The 26,687-nt window shown below is 37.9% G+C and overlaps 1 protein-coding gene across 4 annotated transcripts in view; it reads right to left on the bottom strand.

The window, feature by feature from the left end:
* Nucleotides 1-26,687, bottom strand: part of LOC130922299 (calmodulin-binding transcription activator 1-like) — a 213,322-nt gene that overhangs the window by 152,403 nt on the left and 34,232 nt on the right. For all 4 annotated transcript variants that reach the window (XM_057846990.1, XM_057846993.1, XM_057846994.1 and 1 more), the window contains exon 3: nucleotides 20,510-20,613. In XM_057846990.1, the coding sequence (XP_057702973.1) occupies nucleotides 20,510-20,613 (104 nt within the window). The remainder of the gene's footprint in view (nucleotides 1-20,509; nucleotides 20,614-26,687) is intronic.

The raw sequence follows: 26,687 nt of genomic DNA, 5'->3' as shown, positions 1-26,687 counted from the left end.
AGAACCTAAGTGTTTTCTGACACATCTAAAATAAAGACATTGGTCGTCTAAAAATGGTTCAATATTAGGTGAAATGTCTTGTTTTCCCGTGTATATTTATATTTGCTCTTTACCTAAAAAAATGTTTTATCCGATTAATCCATGGAATTTTCAGTACAATACGCTTTTACTAAAATATTCGATAGCTGCAGCCACTGTTGACAGACATTCATTTTTATTGTTATGACTAGGCATGTGCCGGTTACCAGTTTCAAGGTTTCCCGTGGTATGAAAACCTCACGGTTTCAAAAACACGAAAATATTCCACCGTATCGTAGTACGGTATTAGCCATTTTTATGTCCCAAAAATGCAACAAGAAATCCTTGGCTTTGAGCATCATGAACGTTTCCCACCAGCTACGAGAGTTCACTCCAGTGTGTTTAGTGTGTCTAGCGATAATAAAACTACTAAATACTGTAACGTAAGATTGTTCACGAGGTAGATAACGTGGCTGGTTAGCACGCCAAGACAGCTAACTGGTTTTCTCTCTCCCATTAGCCTCCTTTTGTAAAGTCACCATTGTAAACATATGTTCAAAATGTGGTGTTTTTTTCTCTCTGAAGACTTTCTTTGTTGAGAATGTGTAAAAATAAATAAATGTGTAAATAATTATACGAGTCATACACATGCGCATACACATGTCTCTTGCTCTTCATTAATGTTCAACTAATTACCCTAATTTTCGCACTATAAGGCGCACCTGACTATAAGCCGCAGCCCACCAAATTTGGTACGAAAACGGCATTTGTTCATATATAAGCCGAACTGGACTATAAGCCGCAGCTGTCCTCACTGTATAATGGGATATTTACACCAAAAGATATTAACCGGTACAACCTTATTTGACAGCGGCATCATACAACCGACTGTCATAAGACCAAATGAACCATCATTAAACTTTGAACTAATTAGTGCAAAGCTTTATTGCTTCAAGAAGCTTCATTTAGCCATCACTGCTCCCTTCGGGGAGACAGTCAACCTCTGCTGCCACCTGCTGTTCACTGTTGTCATCCAACATGCCTCTTAGCATGCATTGCAGCGCTACAGATGTAAATAACAATCAAAAATCATGTTCTGTGCTAAATATTTCTTCAGTTACTGTTCCAATTGTTTCATCACTTGCTAGTTATGGTATTTGCTAACACTTTATTTGACAGTGGTGCCATAAGACTGTCATTACACAATCATAATTATGATATGTCTCGGTCCTGAGCTTTCATGAATGCTTATAACAGATGTCATTAAGTGTTATCCAGCAAATGGTCTCACTTTTGAATGGATGCAAAAGATCCAAGATGGACAAAAATTGAGTAAGTGACATAATTTGCCAAATGAAACTTAATCACATAAGCATTCAGTAATATCCATGATAGTGTCATGTCATAATTTTGATGATCTTATGACAGTCTTATGACACTGCTGTCAAAAAAAGTGTTACCTAAAAAAATCAAGAAATAAGCCGCACTGGACTATATGCCACAGGTATCAAAATGAAAGAAAAAAGTAGCGGCTAATAGTCGGAAAATTACGGTAATATTAATAGTAGTAGTGGTAAGGGTTTTCCATTAAATCAATTTGATCATTTATTACTTAAGTGCAGTTCTACTGTACTGGTATATTACCGTGGGTTCTTGTTCTAATGTTGAGCAACTTGAGCTGAGGCAGTTTTGTTATTTTATAGATTTATTTTAATATTATATCCACGTTGATGTTCCACTTTGCAAATGTGTAGTGAAAAATTAAAAAATCCTAATCAATGGAAAAAGTTTTTTTTTAACCCCATACATCTCAAAAGAGCTATAATTGCAATACTGTGACACCGTAAAACTGCGGTATTTTTGCTTAAGGTTATCATACCGTCAAAATCTCATACCGGCACATGCCTAGTTATGACTATTTAAAACTGCTGAAAACAAATTTATGTCCAGCATCTCAATGCAAAGTCAACAAGGGTCCAAATATTAAGTGTCACCGTTCTCTTGAATTTTAAAGCGAACTTTCTAATCTTAACATTTCCACTTTTTCATGCAAGCGCAGAGCCTGCTGCGCACCACACTGCTGTGGAGAAAAACTCTCTCTGAAAGAGTAGAAGAGGTTTTTTTAAGTACTTAGGCAACGAACGTGCAATGAGGTGTCGCAATGGCCGTAATATGTGTCACTTTTGGAGAAATGGAGCCATACTTTTGAGTGCTGTCACTCCGTGTTCGATAGTTGTGAAACTATTGCTACTGCATGACTTCATTACATTTGTGTGCGGGCGCACCAGTGGGAAAGTTTGAGTCCTGCAATCAAAAACATGCGCTTGGATACCAAAGTATGGTACCACTTGGTTCGTGTGAATCCGTACTGTGTAGTCCCAACTTCAGTACCCATGACTACACACACCATCTTTCCTCTAGCCTCAAAAGGTGTTCTAGCCAACACTGGTGTTACAACAGCTACACTTCCCTGAACTAGCAAAAGAGAAGAATATTGTGGGTGTGTTAATGACACTGCCATTTACTGGATTGCAAAGAGTTCAGTCCTGCAAGTGCAATTTTTAAATTTCACTTTCATTTTTGGAGAAGTTCCCATATTGACACTTGGCTAGCTCAAAGAGCCTAGATTGAACCAAAATGCCGTGTTCCAAGGTGGTTGCTAAAAGAAAAGTGGATGGTGAAAATTGGCACTAGCACACTTGTGTGAAGTTCCTGTATAATATGACTGATAAAGTATACAGTTCCCGCCAAGATAGCAGACTGATGTTGAAAAGATGTTGGATCAAATTCCGCTGCCGATCTTACATCGCTGAACCAACGTCACTTTTGCACCCTCAATTAATGTTGTTTCAACATTGAAATCCTTAGAAAACCTAAACGTCATTTTGATTATTAATATTATTGGAACAACTCTGAATCAATGTTATGTTTTTGACCAAAATGCCCGCTCATCCATAATTCAATGACTTTTCAATCATATTTCCGGCTCAATAATAAATCAACTATTAGTCAACATTAGTTCATTAACTATAAAACAATGTTAACCCAACCATCGCCTGACATACCATAGAACAACGTTGTTTCAACGTCACTTCACGTCGAAAATTTCGATGTCAACCATACTGATGATTTTGATGGAAAATCAACGTTTAGCCAATGTCGGTCTGCTATCTGGGCATCTTTCTTCTAGTTCCTTGTGTTTGTATTCAAAAGGAAAATGTTATTTTTGTTTTGCTTCATGACGTTGTATGTTTTGGTCAACTATTGATATAATGAAAACGTCATGTTTTGAAAAAATATTATTGCACGTAGCCATTAGATGTCAATAAATACAGCTTTGACTCAATGAAAGATGCTCGCTACTCGCAGCTCCCAGAGTTTACAAAACGTGACATACTTATAACTGCACTTCATCTTCCTTGCATTCAACTGGCTAAGAAGGATGTCTATTCTATCTTTCTATGTGTACATGTGTATCCTAGCGTCCTCTTCATTCACCCCTCGGGCAATGAGGTGTTCCGACAGCTTTATGTGAGTGCATTAGTACTGCAACGATTAATTGATTAACTCGAGTAATTCGATTAGGAAAAAATATTTGAATTAAATTTTGCAGCTTCGAGTATTTGTTTAATTAAAGTGGCGCTGTAATGGTTTGTTTTGAAAGTGTTTGCATTTAGTTTTATTGATTTGGGTGGATACGTTGCCCTCTAGTGGCGACGGTGAATATGACATAACTCATTTCACATGGCTGAATCCGACTGCTCCCTGTTAAGACCAACATAAGCTAAGTTTGTCTTTGAGATAATGTTTTTTTTAATGCATTCGTAATTTAGTTTATAGCTATATTTAGCCTTTTTATTTTTGTGAATATGCTTTTGAACCATTTGTTAAGAGCATTGTAAAAAAATAAATAAATAAAAATAAAAATAAAAAACATTCGCATTTCATAGCATTTAAGCTAGCTGACTTTTGATATGTAAGTTAGCCAATTATTCTTTTGTTGTATTGAGATCCTCATTTATCTATTTTTATACCATTAGAGGCTCAGCTCAGGTATTTTAATTATTTATGTTCCTTATCCGATTACTCGATTATTCGAACTAAGTATTTGATCGATTAATCGACTACTAAAATAATCATTAGCTGCAGCCCTAGAGAGCATTAACTTTTAATCTTTGTTTCTTTAAATTATGCTCAACTCTCATTTTATGTTTACAGGGAGTCCCTGGGTTTTGACGCCGACTTACGTGATTTCGATTTTATGAATTGTCTTTTTTTTGTGTTTTTTTTTGTTTGTTTTTTTTAGTTCAGATTGTGAGCTCGCGTTAAGAGAGGGGATGCTGGCGACCTGAGTGGCCATGACATCCCCCTTTTCTCGCGTCCTGACTCTCTCCACACTGCCCTTTTCTCTCAGCAAGGAGACTCACTCGCGAGTAAAGCTCAAAGTTCTTACTTTTTTAAAGCCCAAATAGTCATTGAATATAATGGCATTTAACACAACGTACCTCATAGTATCTTATTTTTATTTTTTTATTTTTTACTTTATCATATAAATATGACATACAATATTATACGAAACATGTTTTTGGACAGTTATTTTGAGGTTCATGGGGTGTCTTGGGTTACTTAAAGGGTTAATTCGGATTTACACGGAAATTCGGGTTACATCGCCAGCCTGGGAACTGAACTCGTTCATAGCCCGAAGACTACCTGTACTGTGCAATAATCTACTTGTAACATCTATTTGTTCCATGTTTTGACGCATTTTTATGCTTTATAAAAGATTAATGTCTGAATTTCGGGTGTCATGAAACAGATTAGGGCATATGAATGGAAAATGCATCTCTTCTAACAAAATATTCGGTTTGCGAAACTAATTTCAGAACCCATTAATTTCGTAAGTAGTGGTAGTACTGTATTTCAATACCCTTGATGAGTCTCGATCTAACATGCGTATGGTGGAAAGCCTGAGTAAATAAGGCAGACGTTTACAGTGCAGTGACGTATATGAACAGTGTTGTTGATCTTACTTAAAAAAAAAAAAATATTAGTTACAATTAAAAATTACTTCTCCTAAAAAGTAACTTCAATGTAAGAGTAATTGGTTACTCGGCAAAGTAACTGACGTTACTTTTCATGTTCTACATGTTATTACATGATCCATTCTATAACGTTTTTCACATCAAATATGTTTATATTAACTGATTGAATTGAACTGTTTTTCATTCCAAAAAGAAAACATAGGTCACACGTTTTACTTTTTTTTATTATTTATTTTTCATCCATATAAAAGTGTAACGGTATACAAACTTTCAAATGCTGTGAGAAAAAAGCCTTTTTGTTTTTCTGTTGTACTGACACCGCACCGAACCGTTACCCCCATACCGATGTACGTACTGAACCTTGTGTGTACCGTTACACCTCTAATATTTATAGTGTAGATATATTTTTCAATATGCAGGTGAAGCTCTGAATCTCTCCCCTCTCCTATCTTTGCTCTAGTTGTTATGATTTAAAAAAATAAAATAAAAAATCACACAGTGTGTATGGAAACTTCATTCAAAAAAAGTTTAGGGCAAGTGACTATTTTTGGTAATAAGAAACAAAAACAAATTATTATTATATTGTAGCTTCTAAAAGGACAACGCCCACTTGGTGATGATAATGCTTACTCAACAGAAAAAACAGTTCATTACTTTCATTACTTTATTAACAACACTGTATATGAATGCATATGTGTAAAAATATCCAAATGTTTTTTTTTTTCTATTACCGTAATGTCCAGACTATTTGCAAATACTTTTTTCCCTCATTTTGAATCCTGCAGGTTATTTGTAGATTTATTTGGGTAAATAGGTAACACTTTATTTGACGCCGGCGTCATAAGACTGCCATAAGATCGTCACAATTATGACATGACACAATCATGGCCATTAATGAATGCTTATGACAGATGTCATTAAGTATCATCCGGCAAATGATGTCATTCACTCCTTTTATGTCCAGCTCGGATCTTTTAAATCCATTCAAAAGTGTGATAAATTGCCTGATGACACAAAATGACATCTATCATAAGCATTCATTAATGTTCATGGCAGTGTTATGTCAAAATTAAGAAGGTCTTGTGACATTTTTACGGCTCCACTGTAAAGGAAAGTGTTACCAAATACCAAGGCTAGCAATTAATGAAACATCCTGAACAGTGACTGGACAAATAATTAGCACAGAACATGAATTTTGTTTGTTATTTACATCTGTAGCGCTGCAATGCATGCTAGGAGGTAGAGGTGTGCAAAATTTCCGATTCTTAGATTATTCGCGATTCGGCCGTGGAAGATTCGAGAACGATTCACAAACATCCAAGTTCCGATTATTGAAATATGCCAAGTAAAGGGGAAGTACAACACACTCAGCGCGCCGCGCGGTGTTCGGGACGGAATGGAGCGAGAGTAGCTAAACATCATGCTTCTCATTACCCGGCCCCTCCGGTAATGCCAATGCTCAACTCTTGGCTCTAGCTCAACTCATGCCACGAGATAAAAAAACACAACAACATACCTGACTGCTGCCAAAAAGCTGCTACAAAGTACAGCCACATAATGTTCCGGTAGATATCATTTATATAGGACTAGATGCAATATAGATTCGGTAGCGTTAGCAGCACAGCTACAAAAAGCTAGATGCGGGCGTTAGTAAACGGCTGCCATCTTAAAGCAGTACACTTCCCTGCAAGGCTGTTGTAGCGAACCTTCCAAGCAAACCTAATTAACTTTTTATCTAAAATACTCCTTAATCGGTAAAATATTGACTTAAATCTATCTTTAAAATAGTTTTAAAACTTTCACATGTCGAAAGTAGACAAAAGGGAAATTATGGAATAACGGGAGCAATTTTAACAACTTTAATGGTTGATTCACAACATTAAATTAATTGAATGTAGTTTAAAGCTGCTGATACAGAATGGGGACTGGAGTTTTTTTATTTAATGTTATTTTTGTATATTTGTTTACTGCTATATGTTAACTTGATACTGAAATAGTAGTTTGGTTTACCCTGAGAGTATTTTTGAATGTACAAAACTTAAAAAAAAAAAAAAAAAGGAGGGGGGTGCATCAATAATCGTTTTATAATCGAATCGGAGCCTCTGAATCGTAATCGTAATTGAATCGTTAGGGGCACAAAGATTCCCAACTCTACTAGGAGGCATGTTGGCTGACAACAGTGTTGACCGCAGAAGTTGACTGTCTCTCCCAATGGAGCAGTGATAGCCAAATGAAGCTTCTTGAAGCAATGAAGCTTTGCAGCCAGTTGGTTCAAAGCTTCATGGTGGTTCATTTGGTCTTATGACAGTCTTATGATGCCACTGTCAAATAAAGTTTTACCGGTTAATATAATTTGGTGCAAATATCTAATAACACAGTGAGGACAGCTGCAGCTTATAGTCCAGTGCAGCTTATGTAAGAACAAATGCCATTTTTGTGTCCAATTTGGTGGGTGGCGGCTTATAGTCACGTGCGCCTTTTAGTTTGAAAATTACAGTAACCATTTAACAAGTGTTCAAAAACAGCTCAACATGTGAACTAAATGCACCCTGAATTAAGATTTAAAATGTAACTGTGAAGCATACATACATGCTAACCGCGAGACCACCATGTTGATTACCTGTGAAATCCATCCATATATTACATGATCATGTACTAGGGCGAAACTAAAGCCAATCCCAGGTGACTCTAGAGGAGAAGGCAGACTGCACGGTGGAGCGGTAGCCAATCAGTCAAAGAGCACATACACAGAGACACACAACCATTCACATTTAACATTCACACTAGCACTGAACCAGTCAGAAGAACGTACCATTACACCATCAGTTACTGTATGCCCTGATATGAAAATTATGGCTTTAGAAAGAGAACAATAATGTGTTTTGATTGACACTCACATCAACAACAATATACAATGATGAATTATGCAATAAATACCTCGCTGACTGTGTCGCTCTAAATTTAACACAATTACATTCATGAAGGCAGAATTGGATTCAATTCAATTGTAATTTGCGCTCCTTTACAATTTAAGAATTACACCGTACGGCTGTGTCTAATGTGGCGGCCAATGTGTAATAACCAGATGTTTTTCTTTTAGTTGCCGATTTCCATATGCAGCACCAAACGATTAATGTCAACAGACACGGAAAAGAAAATCTGTTTTTGTTGCGGTTGCAACGAGATAATCCAGCTCAACCATCCAGAGCTGGGCAGAGGTGAGGTGAATACATGTTGAAATATGCACTACAGCACATACATCAGGACAGATCTTAGCTCACACAGCTGGCCCAATGAAAGCACCAAGCAGGAGAAGCAGAAAACACAATGGTGTCTTTAAATATGCAGTAAACTTTGCCTGGTTGGAAGGGGAGCTTTGAAGGAATTCACTGAGGGACACCGAACCTCCCCCTGAACTGAGCCTGTGCCTTCTCAGCAAAGAAAGCGAGAGAGAGAGAGAGAGCGGACTGAGAGAGGAGGGTGACGCAGGAGTGTAAATTCACTATTCACTGCTGTACACAACCAGCTTCCTCAAAAATACACCTGTCTCATCCCAATCCCATGACAGAATAATTCCGCCGCCTTCAGGCAATGCAATTGTTTTGATGTGATGTTATCACCAGTCTTGTCTTCGATTACTTTGTGTTGTGCTGCACAGCTTTTTATTCCCACCATATGGCCATCGTGTTGGCACGGCACCATGTGACATCAATCCAAATGGTGTACGTCATACACTGCCCCGGTGGCTACTTATAACCAGTTACCAGAGGATAAAAATAACCGAATTTTAAAGTGCCTGTGACACGATAAAAGAACTCTTAAATAGCTTTATTATGTGAAATAAAATCAGATTTTGAGACGATTCGACTATATACAACAATTTGGCAAAGCGTAGATGACGAGAAATTAGTCTTTTAATTTGCCGTTTAGCCCCGTCTGTCATTACAGCGCTCTAGCGCCTCCATTTGGGTGATAACGTTGGCAGAGTAACAATTTCAGCTGATTTACAATTCAGCCCATTGAGGGGGAAGATTCAGAATGAGGAAAATGCGACAGAGAGCAGCTAAATGTCATCATTGTTTTAATCTCTCTACGCCAGACATGTTCAAAGTCCGGCCCGGGGGCCAAATGCGGCCCGTGGACAAATTTCATACTTCAGACTTAATAAAGTGGTCCGCAGTACTGCTACCAGCATATGAAGTCGCTTACACACTAAATGCTGCTCCTCATCTTCCCACTAAAAGGCAGCAGCACTCTAAGCAACATTACTCCATGTGACCCTTTACTCCCAATTTTCTAAAATGGCGACAATTAACAACAACAACAAAAAAAGTTGACTGCGACGGCCGACGCTTCAAGGATAGGTGGAAATTGGACTATTTCTTCTCTAAAATACGCAACAACTGTGTCTGCCTCATTTGCAAAGAGACAGTCGCTGCTTTTAATAGTTCAATGTGAGGCGATATTACCAAACAAAACACGCTGACATGTACGACAAAATTAGAGGGTAAATACATAGCGATAAATTGAAGCAACTTGAAGCTAGTTTAATTTCACAGCAGCAGTATTTCGCAAGAGCCCGAGATTCGAAAGAGTACGCCACAAAGGCTAGTTGTGAGATTGATAAAATTATTAATTTAAAAAAATAATAACGCAAATTTGACACACAGAATGGCTAGCTAAAATTTGCTTAAATATATTGTTCTACGTAAAGGACGTCAGCCAAAGCCCCCCACATTTTTACCACACCAAATCTGGCCCCCTTTGCAAAAAGTTTGGACACCCCTGCTCTACGCTAATATTTTTACAGGGTATTCTTTGTATCTAAGTGTTTTTTCCACAGAAAGCTATATAAATTGTATGGACATCTGAAATAACAGTCTTGTGCTAAATGGAATATGAAATATTAAAATTGTATTTATTCAGTACGACAGGGCTAAATTACTGCATAATGGTCAAAACTGCCGACTTCTTACATCTCCCGAACGGTATTTTATGCCACCAGAGTTAGTGCTGCTTTTGTCATTTCCCTTTGGAGACGGAGGAAAGACTCAAGTCTCGGAAGACTTGTTAATGTTTTGTGTTGGTTCAAGTCAGATTCTTTTATTTTGGTAGTGGCGTGCCTCCTTGAGCCAACTTTACTTCCTGCTCTTGCCAATCAGGCTGATCATGTCCACCTGTGACCCTTTGTATAATTAGCCTGCATCTAACCTTGCCCAGTGTCGGTTTGTCTTGTATCCTGCCACGTTCCATGTTACCAGCTCATGTAAGCCTTTTCTTGAATAACATTTATGTTTGATTCAAATCCCTTTTGTCACTCTGTTGACTTTGCAAAGTTTTTTTTTTTTTTTTTTTGGTATCCCGCAAATGCTGTGATTTTTCTTGTTGTCTCCTTTTGAACTCCTATGGACAGAAAAATAAACCTTTTTATTTAAACTAGTGGTGTCCAAACTATTCCACATAGGGCCGCAGTGGGTGCTGGATTTCATTCCTACAAAACAAGATGACATCTTTTTACCAATCTGGTGTCTCACAAGTGTAATCAGTTGATTGCAGTCAGGTGTTGCTTGTTTTGGCATAAACTTCATGGGTTAAACTGTCTGTGTTCGATTGGTAGGAACAAAAACCAGGACCCACAGTGGCCCTTGCGGACAGGTTTGGACACCCATGATTCAAACGGATCATTCAAGCATTTGGGTCCTTAGTGAATCCTTGTCAGAAAGAGTGTAAACAAAACAGGAGGCGTGGGAGCTAGGCAACATGCTAACCCGAACCGAGCGGCTCTTCCAAGTCTTTTCCTCGCCTTTCGAAAACGAAAAATCACACAAAACTACCCCAACTTATGTCACACACGGTGGCGGGGTTGATTGTCTTCACCGATCGGCCAGCACCCCGCATCTAGCAAGTTTCGGCTTGTCGTTCTGCTGCGGCCCCGGCAAGCAGGCAGTGCTCGTTGCCGGGGACGCAGAGGGGAATGAACGCCGAAAAATGGCGCATTCTCAGTGGTCACACCAACCGACGTCGGAGCGCGTGGCTGCCCGAGCCCAAGCTGTGTATAGCCCTCTCTAGGCGGGCACATGAAGAGGGCCGAGGGGGATTGAAGTCTCGACACAAACAAGAACAGGAGACGAGAGCGGGGGGCTTCCCGGACCCAAGCCGAGAATAGCGCTCTATAGGCGGGCACGCCTTTATCGGCCGGCGACAATGGTGTGCAACAACCCACCAGTCGTCGGTCGAGTGACCTTCTCGGTGGGCAGGGAGCATTGTCATCCACAAAATGCAAGCCACCTCCTTATTAAAACGTTTGCCATGACCCCAGTATTTGACATAACATAAAACACGTACTTACTAACTTAGTCATCCGTCCAATGGTCTCTTGATTGTCGCACTTGTTTTACCCATTCTTCGCGATGAACCTGATCTTTTGGAAATCCAAGAAGCCTCACTACTCTCCCTGGTGTAGCAACAAAAGCCTGCAGCACATTGGGCTGGCGTGACTCAAAAAATAAACAAATTCATCCGCAAATCGGCTGAATCCGCAGTCCTTCTGTATACGATCGTAATGGCTGTATTGTGAAGATAATTAGTCTGCTAACGTCACATTTGTCTTCTTCCTCAATCCGAGACTGTGACTGGAAGTCTCTCATTTTCATAGCGCGGCATTAAAAAAAATGGAATAAACATATCGATCGGTTCCCCACACATCCAAGCGGTGCATTTCATTCAGGAGCATAAAATACTGCGTGTAATGTGAAATAACCGTGCTTTTTTTGTGTCACAGGCACTTAAAACAACTAGTGTTTATTCATATTATTGGATTTAAACAAAAAGCTTTTGATTCCAAACTTGCCTCCTACCGCTGACATTTTTCCAGTAACATGATGAATTTTTTAAGTGACTTCTGTCCCTCGAGTCTCCCCAAAAATGTCAAGCTTAATGCAGAGGACTCAACGGCGGGTTAGGTTTATATAGGAGATGTGCTGTGGTTGGCACCACTTTAACTTATCCAGTCACGCTCATGCGGTTGCTCAAATGTATGCGTGCGCACACATACACATGTACACACACACCCCAACCCACACGCACAGCCTATTCATGTGAGCCCACTGTTCATTCGGCGTTGTTGCTTAACTCACAGTATGACCTTCATTGAGATGGATTGCATGAGAAATGTAATGACTTTCCTCAGAGAAAAACCACAAGCTAAATCAGCTTTGCATTGCATAATAATGCTGGACTTGGTAATCAATAACACAAACACACAAACACTCATCCATAATGGAGTGCTCACCCTGCACATGAAGAAAATGTCCCGACAGAGGCCAACCGCATCGCGACGAATGTCGCGAACCACCGGTGTCGAGCGTTGCTATGAATTTACAAAACACTACTGATGATGCATGATATCAATTTTCAGCTGTTAGATACATTCGAGTTCATAGCTCAAGTCTGCAGAGATGACTAAAATCTGAAAGCAAAATTCTGTTGTCTTATGTCAGACAGCTGTTTTCAACTAACTTTTGGGTGCGGAATTCAGAACTAAGGGTCGACCAAAATGGGACTTTCAAAGGCCGATTCCCCGATTTTTAAAATTGCAATTCAGCCGATTTTGTCAGATGATATTTAAAGCCAATTTACTTTATTTTGAAAGCACCTTGATGATGAAAGGCAATTGAAACACTCATTATTTACTGTAAATGTCTCTCCAAGTAGTCCCTGGTTTAAGAACAAGTCTCATTCCTGTGCTGGCGATGTAACCCGGATTTCCAAGTAAATCGGAATGAACCCTTTAATACCTCAAAACACCCTCTGATAATAAAAAAATAAAATGAAAAAAATATCGAAAAACATGTATTATACATCATTGTACTGTCCTCCCCAAGACGTTGGAGCTAAGTCCTCACTAGACAGTGAGCTAAACTCTGAAATGATGGTGTCATAAGCAGTGTTGTAAATTTTACGTTAAAAAAGTAATTAATTACAGTTACAAATTACTTCTCCCAAAAAGTAATTGCGTTAGTGACTCAGTTACCTGAATGTAAAAGTAATTAGTTACTTGGCAAAGTAACTAGGGATAATTTTCTTTTTTTTCTCAAAAAAAAAAACAAAAAAAAAACAGGTCACACAATGTGAAGTTTAAAGAGTTTTTAGGACAATTGGCCCCAGCCCAATTCTTTACCCTCCACTTAACTAGACACAAGGGTATTGCGATAACTAGATAGTAACCTTTGCTATGTGTGGAAGTCATTTAAAGTTGTGAATCAACTGTTAAAGTTGTTAAAATTGCTCCCGTTATTGCATTAGTTCCCTTTTGTCTACTTTCAACATGTGTAAGTTTTAAAACTGTTTCATCATTTAAAGATAGATTTAAGTCAAGATTTTTTCCGATTTAGGAGCATTTTAGATTAAAAAAAAAAAAAATGTTACTTCGGTTCACTAGGAAGGATCTCTACCTCAGACTCAGAGCCTTCCTGAGAGGTCTACTGCTTTAAGATGGCGGCTGTTTACTAACACAAGTAGTCCTTAAAACATGTTGCCAATGCAGCCGTGTCTGTCATTTGCATCTAGTTCTATAATATGTGATATCTATCGTATCATGTGGGCGTATTTTGTAGGCTATGGCTACAGTCAGGTATTATTGGAGCCACCTAGCATCGCGTTTGCAACGGCGTCTTCCCCACTCCTGCTCTGCTCTCTCGTCTCCGTGAGTCCGTCTCTCTCAGACTTTTTTTATTCAACCAACTTAGTAACGCATAGTAACGCACGCCTTTCCCGCCTCAGTAACGGTAACGGCGTTGCCAAGATGAGAAAAGTAATTAATTAGATTAATCATTACTGAAAAAAATAACGCCATTAGTAATGCCGTTATATTCTAACGCCGTTATTAACAACCAGTGTTGGGCACGTTACTTTAAAAAAGTAATTAGTTACATTACTCACTACTTCTTCCAAAAAGTAACTGAGTTAGTAACTGAATTACTCTATAGTAAAAGTAACTCGTAACCAGGGAAAGTATCTTTTTCCGTTACTTTAAAAAGAACTTGTTGTATGTCAAAGAATTTGAAATTTTCTGAGCAGTATTCGAGTCAGTGGAATAGAGAAGAACAGACAGGTAGTTAACTTGTTAGGTGCTTCAGCAGATTTGAATTGCTTACCACAGATGTCGACAAAAGCTTTGCCCCGGGACATAAATTACACATTACATGCAGGTTATTTCCTTTAATTTCGACAAACTTGAAATAGTGTCCATATCTCCACCTCTTAAAGGACAATTTTTCTTCTGAATGCTCTGCCATCCCGACCCTGTGCATCTGTTTTGCGTGTGTGTTTGCCGCACGCGCTGTTCCGGTTTGCTTGTGAAATCACCGGCTCTGATTGGCTTACCACGACACATGACTAACCCTCAGCCAATCACAATCACTTCCATCGCATCTCTCGAGGGGCTGCATTCATGTAGGCTAGTTTCCCGACAATTCACGTCACCTTCAAAGCGTCTGCCGTCCTCAAGATGGAAGCAGAATTATTGCTGGCTGACAGTGGGAGATGGGAACGAGGCTAGCATCAGGTGTAGCAAACACAGAAACGTTACCAAACTTTGGAAAGCATTGTCTAATTGAATGAGCAGGGACAAACGGCTTGGAGTCAGAAGTACGTGCGCTATTCTCGAACCTGAACGCACCCCAAGTCTTGGATGAAAAATCAACAGAGCAGAGAGTCGACTCGACACGGCTGGTAGTTTCTTCAATTTATTCAGAGTAAGTAACGCAACGCTTTCGACCGTCAGTAACCGTAACGGCGGAAAAAGTCATTAGTTAGATTACCCCGTTACTGAAAAAATAACGCCGTTACGTAACGGCGTTATTTATAACAGCGTTACTCCCAACACTGTTAACAACACTGGTCATAAGTCTGTGTGGTTTGCTGACTTGATCCAGCTGCTCATGACATCAACACTTGCAGAATGAAACTAAAATAAAATGAAATTAAATCAGTCTAATCCTCTATGACAACAATTCAAATTTGTGTTTACAAGTACAGTGGGGCAAATAAGTAGTCAACCACCAATTGTGCAAGTTCTCCTACTTGAAAAGATTAGAGAGGCCTGTAATTGTAAACATGGGTAAACCTCAAGCATGAGAAAAAAAAACTGAAAATCACATTGTTTGATTTTTAAAGAATTTATTTCCAAATTAGAGTGTAAAATAAGTATTTGATCACCTACAAACAAGCAAGATTTCTGTCTGTCAGAGGTCTAACTTCTTCTAACGAGGTCTAACGTATTAATGGCACCTGTTTTAACTCATTATCGGTATAAAAGACACCTGTCCACAACCTCAGTCAGTCACATTCCAAACACCACTATGGCCAAGACCAAAGAGCTGTCGAAGGACACCAGAGACAAAATTGTAGACCTGCACCAGGCTGGGAAGACTGAATCTGCAAAAGATAAATCGCTTGGTGTATGAAATAAAAATAATGTAACGACTCTTGTGTAGCCCAATGTAACGGCGTAAGAGTAGCGTTTTTTCTTCACAAAATCTACTCAAGTAAAACTAAAAAGTATGATTTAGTGAAACTACACTTAGAAGTACATTTTTCTCAAAAAGTTACTCAAGTAAATGTAACTGCGTACATGTAACGCGTTACTCCCCACCTCTGGAGCTAAAACAATATAAACCACGTTACTGGTGATGAGCCAGGTCATATGCAAGGCTGGAAAAAACACAACACTTATTAAAAGAGCAAAACTTTTAACAAAACTTTATTATTAGGAGCACAGTATAGCTGGTCAGAGTTGCCCATGTGGGGTAGGGAAATGGCTCTGTAGGCGTTCTTGATATTTGTGTATATTAAGTCGAGTATATTATTGCCCCCCGGTGTAAATTTCAAATGCTGATAGAATCCATGGGTGCATAATGAGAACTGGAATTAGCATCAGAGAAGGCACCCCAGTCATTTTAGTGAAAGTTGCACTGAGGAAGTGGCATAAGAAGCAAAAAAAAAAGTTTTCTGTTGGAAAATCACCGCATGTTCTATAATTGGACAACCCATTAAGCCTGCATGCAAGATTTCCTTTCACTCAGATTTTTTACCATACTTCTTACTTTCAGTATTTGGATTAGACAAGATAATGGTAATGGATTGTTAATTAATTGTTGATTAAGAATGTTGATTAATCGTTTCTTAAAACATTGAGGAAAATAAGAGTCCTCTACTTGATTGCGCCCAGTTGATTCTATCTCAACTAGTTTGCATTCCGAAGACGAACATCATCTAGTACTGCAATTTAACAGACCAACATCCTGGTTTTATGAAATGAATCATCAAGCAAGGTCGCGCTACATAATGCAGATATGGATTTTCCTGTTCTTTGAACATTTGGTTCAACAGTTTACTGACTTGTATTAGTATTTGCATCCTTTACTGATATAGGATCAGAAGGAACTGTCCTATCTCTGCGAAGACTTCACACATTGTAGCTGACTAATGAGGTGTGAAAAAAATAACTCATGATGATCAAATCCTCAAGGTGCATGGTCAATGCTTTTGTTGTCTACTCATCAAACGGAGCTTTTCATTGTGCATTCTTCCTTTTGTTTTGTCGGCAACATTACAACAGTATTTATGCCACCGTTTACACACAAGGCAAAAAATAAATAAATAAAATAGATCTTAAAATAGAATGTGTTTAAGAGCGTCTAATGTTGCCTAGTAACAATGTTAAGATTACTTTTTGTTTCTCCACTGACCCATGGTTCATTCCATCTGCAGGATAGAAAAGGCACAGTTGAAAAGTGGCACTGCACAGCTTGGCTCAGCTATACTCGTCTCGGTTTGGGGCGGCTGGAGTCAGAACGAGACGCACGACCATAAAGGAATAAGAACGAGGGTATTCTATGTTTACTCCACGGCATGTGGCTGAGGAGACAAAAATAATTCTATTGGAGATAGAGCGGGGAGAAAAGTGACTGGTGCAGCTCAAGTAGAGACTGTGGTGTAGAGCATCTAGCACAGCGATAGTATAAAACAATAGAATCCATCCATCCAACTCTCCATCTGTCCAATGTCGAATTGTGCTTGTCTTCATTATGTCACAAATTACCTAAACCCTATCTAGGGTTTGGCATCAAGCATCGATAGGATCCGGGACTAACAGTCCGGTGTTCTGCCAAAATATCCTACAATGGCGAAACGTCCTACATTAGTCGATTTTGACACCTAAAGTACTACCGTGCGCTCTAAACTTGTTTTGTTTAGATGCATACAGGAATAAGGTACTAAAAAAATGCCTGCAGAAAATACTTAAATGTAGTTATATCAAATAAGGACGGTTTAAACACGCTACGTGACTAATGTGGTCAACTGCTTCAAAGCTAACACAAAAAAACACAATGGTTAAAAGTATGAGAGGGTAATACATGCAAAAAGTATCTTTGAGGCTGTGAAAAGGTTCTAAATAACTAAATAAAAACAAAAATAGTGAGTAATCGCCGCTTCTAACCGATGTGCGCATGCGTGTGAATGCATGCGCAAGCGCCCTGAGCATTGTGTAGGACGTTTCGCCGCGTAGTAAGGAATGGCCGAACACCGGTTCTCCCGGAACTGTTCTAATTTTTTTATTTCGATTTTCAAGTTTCGATGCCCTAACTGCCAACCGGAAAAATAGCTGCCGAACAAGTGGCTAATTTAGCTTAGTACATAAACGTGTTGCTTCGCTTCACATAAATGACAACAAAGTAACAGAATAAACATACCGAAATTACCGTATTTTTTGCATTGAATTGAGACTGAAAAAGCGGGGGTCGTCTTATATTCGCGGTCTAGACATTATACCCATTCACGATGCTAGATGGCGCCAGATATCATTGAAGCGATGTTCTGTCATGACAAATCTCAGCTTCTCTCAAGTTTAATCAGTTTGCATTACTTTACTGCAATGTTTTTACTTATTCAGATTTGTTTCACAAGTACAGTTACAGTTAGACTTAGCAATTTAGTTGTTTTATCACAATAGATTGGTTTATTTACATTTCAAAAACCAGAAGCCATTCATTTACGATTGCACTTTAGTTTACATATTTAAATGTTCAGATATTAAGATTTGAATGAGGCAAAATAACATGCTTTTTCTCTCAAATATATTGTTATGATCATTCGTTTCAGATGTATTGTAATTATTTTTTTTGTATGAAAATTAATTTGGTGTTCAAAAAATCTTTTTTCAAACTTGAGTCTTGAAAAAGAGGGGGATCGTCTTATAATCAGGGCCGTTTTATATTCGGGCCAATACGGTATATCAGACCCTCTGTTAAAACGTGCAAATTTACAGATTGCGTATTATCAAGGGTTCCCAACGATGTGTAGTGGAGAGGAGGTGTGTAGTGTCTGTACACCTAAAGGATTCTTTTCCAACTAAAAGTAATAAGTTCTTTTGCCTGCTGCTTCCAGTAAGTCACCACAAGGGGAAGCCAAGCGCACGTAGCAAAATTTAAGAAAAACTCTAGAGTCCAGAGTCACAATAGTGACATTTTGTGGATGGATAAACAATGTATTAGTTTAGAAAGAAATTAAACTTAAAAAGTAGTCAACTTAAAATCAATCTGCAAGATGTCAGCCTTTTACTAACTTGTAGAAATACCATCTAAAACAAACGATGCAAAACAATAAATGCTGGCAGCATAAGACACTCGAAAACATAGGCAGATGATTATGTGTAATTTTTTTCTCCGTGAGCTTTGTGAAAGTGCACTCCTGTGAAAAGAAACTTCATCATATTAAGTTCAAAGACTGACATTTATATATAAGTTAAAATAGCCCTATGAGAAATTCACAGCAAAGTTAATTGAAAGTTCATAAAATTTAAAAAAAAAGTTAAGAAATTAATATCAACTATGCAGTTTTTTTACCCTGCCTATTAAAAGAATCGGAATCAAGAATCGTTTGGAACCAGATTTGGAACCAGAACAGTTCAAATTAAAATTATGCCCAACCCTAATCCAATCCCATTTGAGAGATCGGGTGTACTCTGCATTAGTTACTGGCAAATTGGGAGGCACATATAAACATTAAAAAAAGCAAAAATTCACACTCCCTTTTACAACAATGGACATTTAAGTCTTTAATGTACTCTACTAGTATATAGTACATATACTGTAACTGGAAGGTAAGAATTTGCTGATATACTTAGTAGGGATGGGAACCTCTTGATACCTCACGATACGATACGATTTGCGATACAAAGCTCACAATAACGATATGGCTATGCAACGGATTACCGATACATTGGTCAGGAAATCATTCTACCAAACAAGTAATAAACAGAAAACCATCTTTATTATCCATCTGCTGTAAGTTCATAACTAGCAGACGTCCAATCCATTTCAACTGGGAGGGTGGCAGTGAATAAACACCATTTGAACCACTTTTATATTAGCAGGGCCCAAAATGGACCCTATTTTTAGTGTGCCTCCACGCTGATGTCAACAACACATCCAAAAGCATAGGGGCAGGCGTACTATTATCTGTCCGATCAGGCTGTTTCTGCAGACCAATATCCACAAATCACGGATGACGAAACCTTGATAAATGCGCTTTTTTAAAAGTTTCGCAAGATCTAGGACACTCTCCTTGCTAAGCTAAATGATACCTCGATTTGCATTTGTGTGATAATGTAGATCACGAACAACAACAACAAAAACTAATCACCTCAGTGAAACTAGTAAAACTCTTTACACGGCTATTATAAAGCCCCACTACTCACATTGGTGCTTGGGACTATATGCTTGCCGCTTTTCATTTCCTAACAGCGTCTACGTCTGGCTACGTGGCTTCTCCCGTTTTGCGCTTGCCGTGGACAGCTCTTCACACTGGGCTGACGCTAGTGTGAAAAGGCCTTTAAGCACTATCAAGCTGCCCTAAGATTAGTATGTCTTATTTTTTAGTTCATCTTCAATGGCAGTACTTCTCAAATTTTTAATTTTAACTCCTCAGTTGTGTTCATTAAGAATAGAGCAGGAATTTTATACCTTCAAAGTATATTTAATATTGCATTAAGCCACACTTTGCAGTTTAAATTTTTAATTCTTCAGAACTGTACTTGAACCATGTTTGAATTTAATGTATTGCACATTGTATATCAACATGTATATATGCACCTAAGCTAAGATAAAACCTGTACCTGTTCCAAGTGTGTATCGTTTGGGGAAACAAAGCTACACCCTTTGCCCAAATCATTGGCATTTTAGTGCTGAGCTTCAGTTTATATGTTTATTTTCTTCCCTCGTGTCACAGTTTTCGGTTTATATAATGGAAAAACTACCCTCATGTTTGTTTACCTCCTCTTCATCCAGCCCTCATGGTGACTTCAGCTAGAAATGAGTCACCAGCCAAAACACTGAGTTCATCTCACTGTCACGCATATTTCCCTCACGAGCGTGTCACATTCTCACCTCGTTAGTGTTCCAACGATGGCGCTCCTTGGGCAGAGAGGAACATTTGGGTAGACACTCTAGTAGCTTCTTAGGAAGGTAGATTTTCAACTGGCCCGGCTCACCTGTAAAGAGAGAGCAAGGTGGAGATAAAGCAACATTTCCTCGGCTGTTTGAGGCGAGGTGAGAATCTAAAAAGGCTTTCAAAGACTTCGATCCACTGTTTGTGTGTGCTTCCAAGCATACCATTTTTGTTTTTTCAATGGAGCAGGTTTCTCTGACAACCGTACCATAAAATCACGTCAACATCTATCCAACTATTTTCTTTGAATCTGTAATCATTAGAGTCGCAGGTAGAATGGAGCCGACCACAGCTGAGGGCTTGAGGTACAGTGTGGACTGGCCAATTATTGGCTACGTATGGACAGGCGACCATTCACATCACGATTTTTCTTCATTTAACCAACCATATTTTTAAGACGGGACTAGTGCTGCAACGATTAATCGATTTAATTCGAGTTAATCGATTAGAAAAAAGATTCAAATTGAATTTTGCTGCTTCGAGTATTCATTAATTAAAGCGGCGTTGTTATGGTTTGTTTTGAAATTGTTTGCATTTAGTTTTATTGAATTGGGTGGATACACTGCCCTCTAGGAGCAACTGTGAATATGATATATCTCATTTCACATGGCTGACTTCAGCTGCTCCCTGTTACAACCAACATAAGCTAAGATTTTGTTTGAGCTAATGTTTTTTTGCATGCGATGCATTTGTAATTTAGTTTATTGGTGTATTTTGCCGGGTTTTTTTTTGTGGGAATGTGTGTTTGAATCATTTGTTAAGAGCATTGTAAGAAGAAGAAAAAAGTTAGCATTTTATAGCATTTAAGCTAGCGGACTTTTGCTATGTAAGTTAGCCAATTGTTCTTGTGTTGTAGTTAGATCCTCATTTATTTATTTATTTTTATACCGTTTGAGGCTCAGCTCAGGTATTTTAATTTTTTTATGTTCCTTATCGGATTACTTGATTATTCAAACTAACTAGTTCATCAATTATTCGACTAGTAAAATAATCGATAGCCACCCTAGACAGGACATTAACGCGTCATCATTGATTAATAATTTAAAAAAAATAAAAAATAAAACACACAGGCGTTAAACAAAATAGCATTTTAAAACACAGTTTATGTTCCAAGGCCAGTTCCTGCCCTGTACACCGATTATGCTGCCGTACATCTAAACATAGAGGCAAGTAAATTTATTTAGTTTTATTTATTATATTATTTAATTTAGGAAAAAATAGAAAGGCAATATGTATATTATACTGCAGCTGAGCTCAACTGTAACATGAAATACACTTAACTGAGGCTCAAAATACTAAATATATTTTGTATTCTTAACATGTCTGCTAGCTTAATGCTAATTTATAAGAGAATATGCCATTCAAGCGCTAACAAAAATTAGCATCGACTCAACTTATTTAACGTTCAAAAGAATAATTATTACACACAAATGCCACCACTTTTCTTGTCATAAACAAGAACTATCACAACACTCACAGGCATATTCTCTTTGTAGCCTACATGGCAAAAAAAACAAAACAGGAATGATATGAAAAACAAACAAACAAAAATAAAAACGTCAAGCTAGTGTTCTTCTTCCACTGAGTAGTGTAACCATGCAAGGCCTTCTCTGCGTTATGCTGCTACCCAGTGGACATATTGGGCACACACTCAAGGCTGTTCATGAATTAACTTCAAATTTGAGACAATTTCTTAATTTATTTTATTGTACTTCTCTTTATATGTGCAGTATATATGTGTGTTGAGTAGGGAAGGTGCGTGTGTGCGTACCTCCTAAAAAGATAGATATTTTATTATTAAAGATTTTTTTTTATCATACATTCTTGGATTATTTTCCCCCTTAACCCACATAGTTACAGAACATAAAGTGTAATTGCAGGACTTTTGTCTTCAACAACAGTACTCCTGTCTCAAATTTGGCCAGCGATATTTTCTGTCTATTTTCATGTTTTCATATGTAAATCTGATTATATGCATTCGCTAGGTGTTAACAAAATTCACGCAGGTTTATATTAGATTCAGGTATTCACTAAGATCTGTTTGAAGTTTAAAATATATATATTTTTGGGACAAATTGTGCGGTTAAAATATTATTAATCAAGATTAACTGATTACAAAGTGGCTAATTTATTAGATTAATTCATAGACTACATAATGATATTGGAGGGACACGGTGAGTGGGGCCGATTAATAGGCGGACTGCTTTATTGGCGCGGCCGTCAAAGCTGACCGACTGGAATCACAGACAAAGAGCTTTTTTCGTTGAAAATTCTTGTGAATAAATGCTTAAATCCCCAAATTCTTCATAGATATGGACGTAAACCAATCTCGATTTTTGGTCAAAAGCAAAAAAAAAAAAAAAAAAACGTGCAGTGAGCATTTATTTTAAGTAAATATTTCGGAGTACGATGCTAGTTTGTCAGTCAGTGTGGCGGCCGCCATTTGTAAACAGCGCTTTTCCGGTGAAAATTACTGTGAATAAATGCTTAAATCCTTGAATTCTTCATAGATATGGACGTAAAACAGTCTCGATTCTTGGTTAAAAGGAAAAAAAAAAAAAAAAAACGTGGAATTAGCATTTATTTTACATAAATATGTCAAAGTATGATGGTAGTCTGTCAGTCCATGTAGCGGCCGCCATTTGTAAACAGAGCTTTTCCGGTAAAAATTCTTGTGTAAAAATGCTTAAATCCCTGAATCCTTTATAGATATGGACGTAAAACAGTCTCGATTCTTGGTTAAAAGCAAAAAAAAAAAAAAAAAAAAAACGTGGAATTAGCATTTATTTTACGTAAATATGTCAAAGTATGATGTTAGTCTGTCAGTCAATGTAGCGGCCACCATTTGTAAACAGAGCTTTTCCACTAAAAATTCTTGTGTAAAAATGCTTGAATCCCTGAATCCTTAATAGATATGGATGTAAAACAGTCTCGATTCTTGGTTAAAAGCAAAAAAAACGTGCAGTTAGCGTTTATTATACATAAATATGTCGAAGTACGATGCTAGTCTGTCAGTCAATGTTGCGGCTGCCATTTGTAAACAGAGCTTTTCCGGTAAAAATTCCTGTGTATAAATGCTTAAATCCCTGAATTCTTGTTAGATATGGACGTAAAACAGTCTCGATTCATGGTTAAAAGCAACAAAAAAAAAAAAAAAAAAAAACAGCATTTATTTTACGAAAAATATGTCAAAGTACGATGCTAGTCTGTCAGTCAATGTGGCGGCTGCCATATGTAAACAGAGCTTTTCCGTTGAAATTTCTTATGAGTCAATGCTTAAATCCCTGAATTCTTTATAGATATGGACATAAAACATTATTTTATGTAAATACGTCAAAGAATTATGCTATTCTGCTAGACAACCAGCAGCCTGAAAACAAAGAGCTTTTTACGTTGAAAATTCTTGTGAAAAAACGAAAAATATAATAATCACTTTGAATCCTCGAATAAACCACTCCTGAGACAATCCTTCCTGATTGTATGCGGTAGAGCTTTCATACTTTTTCAACATAAATCAGGTGTTGGATCGCTGCATGTGTCGTTGGGAATAACTGAAGTGGATTGTCGGATGGCCCCCTACTTGAGGGCGTGGCACAGTGAAGGTCGAATCTTACCCGTCAATATCATTATGAAGTCTATGATTAATTTCTCTAAAAGAGTCACCCCACTTTTTCTGTTTTTTTAAATAATGTATGAGGAAACAGGAGGCAACCTATTCAGGCACGAGGAGAACATGAGAGCACTCCAAAGAGGAAAGATCTGCGCTGGGTTTGAAACCACAACCTCTGCACTGATCAGGCAATTGTGCAAACCAGTCATCCACCATGCCATCAAACAGTGTATATAAAAAGACAGATATTGCAAAATGATCATATACAATGGCACACGGGAGTTGCCAAAGCACCATATAATGTTTCTTTTGACAAAAGTGACTCAGAGATTTAAAAAAAAACAACAACAAAGCAAGCAGATAATATCAGCCAACTCCTTCTGGCTAATAGTTTTAATAGTGTTAAGCAATCTTAAGCATGCAAGTTACCAAAAATGCTTTGTTCATGCATCTAAAGGACATAAGAAGTGAATTTTGTTTTAAATTAGTCCATTACAACTTACTGAGATAAGTGTTTTATTTTTTTTTTTAATTCACAAGAAAACCCCATTTCAAAAGTTTAGCTGATCAATGAGGGAAAAAATTATCTCTGAGAGCTAGTCTTTGCGTTCATATCATATTAAACTTTAACTTAGGAGAACACACATACAGTGGGGCAAATAAGTATTTAGTCAACCACCAATTGTGCAAGTTCTCCTACTTGAAAAGATTAGAGAGGCCTTTAATTGTCAACATGGGTAAACCTCAACCATAACAGACAGAATGTAGAAAAAAAAAAACAACAGAAAATCACATTGTTTTTAAAGAATTTATTTCCAAATTAGAGTGGAAAACAAGTATTTGATCACCTACAAACAGGGCAAGATTTCTGGCTGTCAAAGAGGTCTAACTTCTTGTAACAAGGTCTAACGAGGTCTAAAGAGGCTCCACTCGTTACCTGTATTAACGGCACCTGTTTTAACTCATTATCGGTATAAAAGACACCTGTCCACAACTTCAGTCAGTCACCCTCCAAACTCCACTATGGCCAAGACCAAAGAGCTGTCGAAGGACACCAGAGACAAAATTGTAGACCTGCACCAGGCTGGGAAGACTGAATCTGCAATAGGTAAACGCTTGGTGTAAAGAAATCAACTGTGGGAGCAATTATTAGAAAATGGAATACATACAAGACCACTGATAATCTCCCTCGTTCTGGGGCTCCATGCAAGATCTCACCCCGTGGCGTCAAATTGATAACAAGAACGGTGAGCAAAAATCTAGAGCTGTCCCGACTAGTCGACATAGTCGACGTCATCGATGATGTAAATCCATCAACGAGCACAACATCCCGTCGACGGTTAATGAAGGGTTAAAAAAAATATATGCGTGGAAAGTTCAGAATGTCGGATGCTCTGTATGCAAGCGGGGAAAGCGGCACAAAGCCAAAAAAAGCGCACCAGATTGCCCAAAACATTGACTTATTTCAAAGAAACAAAGAGGGTACACTCTTCTGTCCTGTCTCTTCAATGCCAAGCTTGGTTGCACGTCGGCCGTGAATAAACACCTCAAGCGCCGACACCCAGTTTGTAAAAAATTTTTTTTGTTTTTTCATTTTTTGTACACCAGAGGGTGCTGTCGCCTTACTAAATAATAATGTTTCATTGACAATGGGCCTATAAGTGCTATTAGTATTGTTCTTAATGCTAACTGAAAGGTTTATTTCATGTTATGGTTTATTTTATGGTATAGGAAATTATATAAGGTTAAACGGTCATAAATATATACAGTATATACAGTGATTGCACTCAAGGGAGAGATTGTCAATGATAGGGTAATAAATTAAGGTAAAGGCAATTCATTGATATATAAATAAGGTTTAAACGGAAAAAGGTGAAAAGTTTTTGTTAATTTCTAATTGTGTTGTTTTATTTTTGTGCACCGTCGCTCTTACAGTGTGATTACATCAAGGATGGAATAAAAGTTGTAAACCATCAGTTTAAGAGACCATCTTTTCAATTGGGATGCTACACTAGTTAATTCTATCAGCATTTGAACCCATTGTTTATTTGTGATTTATTATTGTTATTTACGTGTTTATTTGTACTTTAATCAATAATTGAAGTGTTCCCATATGTTTTTTGTGAATTGATAAGCGTCAACAAAAATTTCATTGCTAAATTAGCAAACAAAAAAACCAAAAACATTTTTTTTTTAATTATTAGATTAGTCGACTAATCGTAAAAATAGTCGGCTGACTAATCGGGAGAAAATTAGTCGTTTGGGACAGCCCTACAAAAATCCCATAACCACACTGGGGGTACCTAGTGAATGACCTACAGAGAGCTGGGACCACAGTAACACAATGCGCCGCCAGAGACTCAAATCCTGCACTGCCAGACGTGTCCCCCTGCTGAAGCCAGTACACGTCCAGGCCCGTCTGCGGTTCGCTCGAGAGCATTTGGATGATCCAGAAGAGAACTGGGAGAATGTGTTATGGTCATATTAAACCAAATTAGAAATTTTTG

Source organism: Corythoichthys intestinalis, chromosome 9 (genome assembly GCF_030265065.1).
Source record: "Corythoichthys intestinalis isolate RoL2023-P3 chromosome 9, ASM3026506v1, whole genome shotgun sequence".
Classification (NCBI taxonomy): Eukaryota; Metazoa; Chordata; class Actinopteri; order Syngnathiformes; family Syngnathidae; genus Corythoichthys; species Corythoichthys intestinalis.
The sequence above is the reverse complement of the archived record's forward strand: the minus strand, read 5'-3'. Positions and strand labels throughout refer to the sequence as shown.